The 7,278-nt window shown below is 42.5% G+C and overlaps 1 protein-coding gene across 1 annotated transcript; it reads left to right on the top strand.

Annotated features, from left to right (window-relative positions):
• The first annotated feature begins 2,131 nt into the window (after window positions 1-2,131).
• On the top strand, window positions 2,132-4,680 carry LOC147636116 (putative pentatricopeptide repeat-containing protein At3g05240). Its single transcript, XM_086801556.1, has one exon. It carries the CDS (start codon window positions 2,397-2,399, stop codon window positions 4,473-4,475), a length of 2,079 nt encoding a protein of 692 aa, XP_086657682.1. The 5' UTR covers window positions 2,132-2,396; the 3' UTR covers window positions 4,476-4,680.
• Window positions 4,681-7,278: the final 2,598 nt, after the last annotated feature.

The raw sequence follows: 7,278 nt of genomic DNA, 5'->3' as shown, positions 1-7,278 counted from the left end.
CAAGAGCAGCAAAGGGACGTGGGGACATCGTCTCCATACGTTCCTTGCCCATATCTTCCACCCGTCCTAGTACCCATGAGAACAACAAGGTCAAGTGCCTCGTCATGGCCACCTGGTGTTCCAAGGGAGCCCCAATATTAACATGTCATGCCACTAATGTCCCCCGTGGGTTCTTTTACAATGCCCTCATCATGGGCACCACGTCCTGAACTTGCGAGGCCAAGCATCTACACCATTTGGTAGTATGCAGCCACCTTCCTTCTTCCACCAGAACCCGCGGCGTCCTTATTGATATATTTGACTCACTTATAATGAAAGAAATATATTGTTTTAGACATTATTGTGATACACTCTTGTACACTCATATTATGCCAATGGCATTGGTTTTAGCTTTTGTTGTAACCGTTTAGGTAATTAAATTGATGATTGAGAGAGATGGAGCAAGATGGATAGAGATCTCAAGGCCACGAGAGAGAGTGTGAGTGAAAGAGAGAAAGAAAGTTTGAGTGAGACCTTAAAATAATTATTTTTATGCTTAAAATGGTTATTTTTATTTATGAGACCTTATAAATATAGTAGAGATTGCCATGTTTCAGTACCCTTCTTCTAGGGACATATCCCACCCCACCCTCCCCTTATATCTTCATATTGCAACAATAGGTTGGGCATAAACTCAATTATCATGAGTTCATCTAAGCAATCCCTCTAATACTACTATGTTTGTAAGCATCTTAAGTAAAGCTCTTCAATCTTTCATGCCCCTCAAAGAAAAAGAACCTAGATCGGATACCCTTATGGAAACATGGACAACAATGTCTGAAGTGTAGGAGCTCTACTAGAAGCTCACAAACAAAGAAAGTGGTAGACCTTGCAGACAAAAACATGCTAGAGGAGGTGAAAGGAGCAACATCCATTGGGATATGGAGACATTTTGGCATCATTGAAGAGGCAAAAGAGGCTCCTCTTCAAGGAGAAGTTGCCACCTTCATTGCAAATTTAGGGCATATGGAGAAGGCCAAGATGGTAGTTGAGGTCCAAAATGCTTTCATGTATTGTTGCTTGTGTTCAACATCTCGTAGGTGTTTGTCATAATATGCTACGATATTGCAATTTTGCTTTGAAATATAACGAACGTTGCATCTCTCTATGGTGTCTTTGTGAAGAAGTAGCAATGATAGTGGTCTATGGAAGTAAAGAACATTGTGTACACATGCTTTCATGTATTGTTGTGTGTGTTCAACATCTTGTAGGTGTTTGTCACATGTAATGCTATGGTCTTGTAAATTTACTTTGGAATATAATGGAAGTTTTAGATCATAATATGGTGTCTTTGTAAAGGAGTTGCAATGATTGTGGCCCATGGTGTCTAGTGCTCAACATCTCGTAGGTGTGACAGTAGAGAGAGAAAGAGTAGATAGAGACAATAAGAGTAGAGAGAGAAACCGCTCGCCTCAACACCAAAAATGCTCGCCAAAAAAATACATCCCATGCACCATATCTGTTGTGAGGTCTCACTTGCTCTGTTTGTGCCTCTCTACACAAGAGGACAAGTCAGTGGAGGAAAGGAGGAGCATACGCCTAGCCATGAGATTTTTATTTTCACAAAATAGAAAGTTATCAATTTGCCTAAGGTTTTCACCTTTATCATTTTTTTTGGGGACCAATAGTAAGTATATATATTACTTCAAAACTGATTTTACATCTAGAGATTTTAAACCAACCAAAACTACAAACTGAACACACCCCCTAATTACAACACTTCATTCAGAAGTTTACACAGCAGATTCCATCTATCTTCCTCCAAAACAAACCTAAATTGTCCCCTAGAAATTTGATACTCCAATTGAATACAAGCTTCCATAATAGCCTCAGTAGTACACCCTCTAGGAGTTTGCTTTTCCAATATATCCCCCTTTTTTGACCAAATTTTAACTGTAGGCCTAGTCCCCACATGATTTTCTATGAATGCCACAAATGTATGATCCAGCTACTTCTCCTTGAGATACCATCTTCTGGTTTTAGGCCCAAATCTAAGCTGTTTAGGCTTCAAATCCACACCAATGCTGACCTGCATCATATGAATCATATCTTAGGTTTCCCTAGTATGCTTGAAGGCTCCCCCAAGTAAATGCAAAAAATCAAGTGATGCCAATGTGCAATCTCTTCTCATCCCCTCTTTTATCAACTTATTCACCTTTGTCATTATTTAATGCGAGCAGAGCAATACAAATTGCCTGAACAGGAGAGCAAGACGTATGTGATGAATACAAGTGAGCTACTTCTTAATTTATGAGCCTGAGGTACCATAATCTTAATGAATCCTCCGTTATTAGAAGAAAGAGCTAGCGATGTGTGCAGCAGATGGCTAGCCTAGCAGGCGAGTTTTTTAGCCAGGCATGTTAATAGCTGCTGGGAGAGTCTCGCTTTATGGCCGGTATAGAAGCCCTCATTGCCATCCAGACATTGGCCGTACACAGCCTCTGGGAAGATGTGAGCTTGCCGCCATAACGTTATGCAGTGTAGTTTTGGTCTCAGATGCAGAGAAATGTCGACATACTAGACTCAGGAGAGCACATGGACTGTCGTACAGTGGACCGTCATCATTAAGGGACGGTACCAGAAGGGCACGTGATGTTCTTCACAGTAGGTTTAGGGCTGCTCATGGAGCATGTTTGTACTCAACATCAAACAGTGCTGACAAAAAGGAGCAGAAGTTTCTTCACAGAAGGCTCAGAGGAGTCCATGTACCTGCATCAAGCAACATGACCAGAAGCTTGGATGCAGAGCAAAGGATGGTGGCCTTGGATCATATCAGCTTTCCGTCCATCGAGAAACGTCCTGGTACTTACGCCGCCTTGCTGCAGTGGTGTGGGAAGGTTACTGCAGGTATGTCTGGGATGCTTATCCATGATCACATCATAAAAGATGGCCTTGAACACGCTGTGGTCCTTCAAAACCTCCTTGTACAGATGTATGCCCACTGTGGACTAATGGGTGATGCTCGCTGCCTTTTTGCATCAATTCCTTACCGGGACGAGTTTTCATGGAACTTCATGATCAGAGCATGTAGCCAGCATGGAGAGAGTACCGAAGCCATGCAACTCTTTGAGTTAATGCTAGGTGAAGGGGTGTTGCCAAATAAGTTTATTTACACCAGCATCCTTCTGGCATACTCTAGCCGAGAAGTACTCCTCCAAGGGGAGCGCTTGCATGCTCGTATCATCGGTAATGCATTTGATTCAGATGCTTTGTTAGGAAATACTCTTGTTAGCATGTACTGCAAGTGTGGAAATCTTGATGATGCAAGGGGGTTGTTTGACAGGTTGAACGAGCAGGATGTGGTGTCATGGAATGCCATGGTTGCAGCCCATACTAAGCGTGGGCAGGGGAAAGATGCCCTTTATTTCTCTAAACAAATGCAACAAGAAGGTGTAATGCCCAACATGGCAACTTTTATAAGTGTTCTTGATGCCTGTGCCAATGAGGCTGTTACTATCGAAGGACGGCGACTTCACGCCTGCTTTGCAGGGAGTGGTTTCGAGTCAGACCTTGTTTTGGGTACAGCCCTCGTGAATATGTATGGCAAGTATGGTGAACTGGACCATGCATTGAGAATCTTCAACCAGATGCCTGAGCGAAACACTGTGTCATGGAATGGCATGATCACAGCTTATGTGTTGTGTAACCAGGCCAAGCATGCTCTCGTATTATTTGATCAATTGATGCAGGAAGGAGTGATGCCTGACAAGTTCATTTTTGTCAGCATGCTTTCTGCACATGCCACCAAAGAAGACCTAGCTGATGGCAAGCGCATATACAGCTGCCTGGTCGGCAGCGATTTTGTGTTGGATGCTATTGTGCATACTGCGGTTCTGAATATGTTTTGCAAGTGTGGCAGTATGGAAGATGCAGAGAACATTTTTGACAATATTACAGAGCCGGATGATGTTTTGTGGACGGCAATGATTTCTGGGTATGCACAGCATGGGAAGGGCAAGAAAGCTTTGCAACTTTTTGAGCGAATGCAGGTGGAAGGACCTTGCCCAAGTAAAGTGACCTACATGAGTGTTCTTTCTGCATGTAGCCGTGCTGGTCTTGTGGATGAGGGTGTTCGGCACCTCCTTTCCATGAGCAGAGATCACGGCATCAAACCTACTGTGGATCATTATAATTGTGTGGTCGATCTTTTGGCAAGATCTGGAAGGCTGGGCCAAGCAGAGGATGTAATCATGAGTATGTCATGTGAAGCTACAATTGTAACATGGACCAGTTTGCTTGATGCCTGCAAAAAGCAGTTTGATGTGGAGCGAGGGGAACGTGCTGCAAAGCGCATGTTTGAGCTAGATCCAGATAGTATCTCGCCGTATATTTTACTCTCAAACATCTATGTTGCAGCTGGTAGAGAGGATGATGCAGATCGAATGATTAATGCCATGAAGGATAAGGAGTCAAAGATGCAGACAGGATTTCTATAATTGATCAATTATGCCCATAGAATGAAGATGCTGGACGGTATTAGAGGATACCAATAGATGAGGCAGGCAATGCTTGTGGTACCCTTGTAAAGGTTTTTTAAACACGTTTTGACATTGAAGTCCTCCCCTCCTGTTTCTTGTACTACATTTCAAAAAGGACTTGGTTCTTCTATCTCCACAGAATTCAAACTTGCTTAATGTCAAATTTGGCTCATTTTTTGTACCTGAAGGGATGATTACATTAAAAGCCGCCATCCCCAAGGCCTTTTCTACAATGGAAGGCCTCTATGCTCATCATCCAGAAGACCCCCTTGAAAGACGCCTCTCTTGGGCTGGGTTAACTGTTGGCTTTTATGCTTTCGAACCCTGTCACTCTCTATCCCAAAAGAGAGTCTCGTGTTACATTTGAAAGCACCCCACCTTCTTTCTGCGACAAGCCATACTTGTGACGTCCTTGCCTGCCCACGATCATCCTGTATCCAGAGCACTCTGCAAACCCTTGGGCCACAAGGAAAACAGTAGGTGGACTCACCTCTCAACTCTACCTCACTGAACCACCTCCGAGATTAGAGAGATGCACACCTTTCAGATCATCAGACCACCTCGCAGTCAGACCATCATCATGCGCATCTTGTACCGTCCTGGTACCGGCCTACAAAGTTCGGCAGCCCTAGACCCACCTATGGGGATAGTCTAGATTAAGATCCACAAAGGTTGGCTCAACACATTGAGTTATGATCCCACTCCTTGATGCTTATGTAAGTCTCTGGTGCTATTTTTATCCGTACACGATAATTGTCTGGGCATTAATGAAGGCATATAACAAGCCCATATAGCATTAGCCCATGCCCATGCCAAGAGTAAAACATACTTCTTCCCTTAACAGCTTACATCCATATGGGTGAAGCCAATTGGATAGAGTGGGTCTTTTCTAAGCGATGTCTTATTCAATTGAGGCGTCTTTGTTTAAGATCTTAAGTTCATAAGGGATGTGTTATTCAATTGAGGCGTCTTTGTGTTGAGATATCACTCTTAACAACATCCTTCCAATCTTAGGTGCACAAACATCCTTTGCACCTCTTTCGCTAACCTCAAATTACATGAAGTTATTCTTTACGTTGTGGCCGAGATAGCACTTGCTGCCATTGGCAACAAGTAATCTGGTGATTGGCTACACCTCACATCTTTTTTAGCTAGGGACATCTCGGCCATAATGTATCGCTCTTGTTAATGCCCACACAAGGCCAGAGTTTGATCCGCTCCTTGGCTAAAAGAGATGTAAGGTGTAGCCAATCACCCAAATACTTGTTGCCAATGGCAGCAAGTGCCATCTTGGCCACAACATATCGCTCTTGTTAATGAGCCCAATGGCATGGCAGGAAGCCATTTTTGGCTTGGGCTTTATTATAATGGGAAATTGTAATGTTAGAACACGTAATAGCACTACAATATGTCTAAGGATGTGCTTTTGCTAATAAGGAGTTAGAGACTAGACTATGGAATGAGTGAGTTTTAAGTAATGGACAAGTGAATGTACATATATAGTTTACTAAAAAGTAATAGGCCAGTGAATGTTCATAACTCTTTTTTTTAATGCAAAAGAGGGTACTGAAACATACATGCCTGGTTCAAACCATGCACCCCTCTTTTGAGAGGTAAAGGTGCAATTGCTAGGTTAAAGTCCAAGAAGCAAGCGTGGATGTTCATAACTTAAGTTGTATATACATCAAATTCTCTACACTCCAATGGATTTTTACATGGTTTTTTCAACTTTGGGAGTTCTCTTGCTCTCTTTCCTTGTGCTTTTTATAATTTATTACTCTCTAGATGTGGTTCTTCTTTGGAATTTCTAGCTTCCATGATACTTAGGAGTGTTCTAGCTCTCTTATGACCTTGTCTGATTGGTTTTTCTAGAGTTTGTGGTATTCATTTGAGATTTGAGGTTTCTGTAAGTAGAAGGAAGCTTTGAGGCTTGCATTAAGCTTTAGGCTGAGATCTCCAGTTACAGTGGAGTAAACCATGAGCATGTGAAGACAAAATGGAGCTAGAGAGATGAAAGAGTGATATGCATAGAGATGAATAGGAGACATCAAGAGGAAGTAGGGGATTGTGGAAAGGCTTGTGAGAGTTCAATGGTACATAAATCTTTCATTGCATTTTCATTATGTTTCTTGGAGAAGGGTAGATATCAAGAAGCATATACCTTGAGGGAGGAGGAGGGAGGAGAGTAGAGTAGCCTTACTATTACGCTCCTCATGCTTGGGTGAACACTAATTCTTTGCACTTCACTCATAGTCTCACAACCACATTTACACTTGCACTCACACTTGCACTTGCATACACTCGTGGCGCACCCACCTTGCACTCACACTCGCGCTCATGATCCCAATTTTTATTCATCAAAGTTTACAATAGAGATATAAGCAAGGCATACATAGCTCTAATCTTGGATTCACCCTCAAGCAGTGAGCACTTGAGCTGAAAGACTTTGAGATAATCTATCAGCCCCATTAATAGGATTTTTGAAGTGAAGAACAATAATAGTAGGAATAGGTATACTGGTGTTGTCACTGCTCTCATTAATTTGACACTAGCTCTTCTAGGTGTGATAGCTTAAAGACAGAGGAATGGGTTGACCCAATACCTAGTGGATTACCTTAGGCCTTATCTAGCCACCTCAATAGAGTAGCTGTCGATGTAGCTAGTGATTGCAAACTCTATAAAAGGCATTTGTGTATGCATGACAATTGGGTTAACAAAATTTGGTAGTATCAAGGGGATTGCACGTTAGTATGTGGCTAAG

Source organism: Cibotium barometz, chromosome 8 (assembly GCF_041138505.1).
Source record: "Cibotium barometz isolate CiBa-2024 chromosome 8, ASM4113850v1, whole genome shotgun sequence".
NCBI lineage: Eukaryota > Viridiplantae > Streptophyta > Polypodiopsida > Cyatheales > Cibotiaceae > Cibotium > Cibotium barometz.
This window is presented reverse-complemented; position numbering and strand designations above follow the sequence as displayed.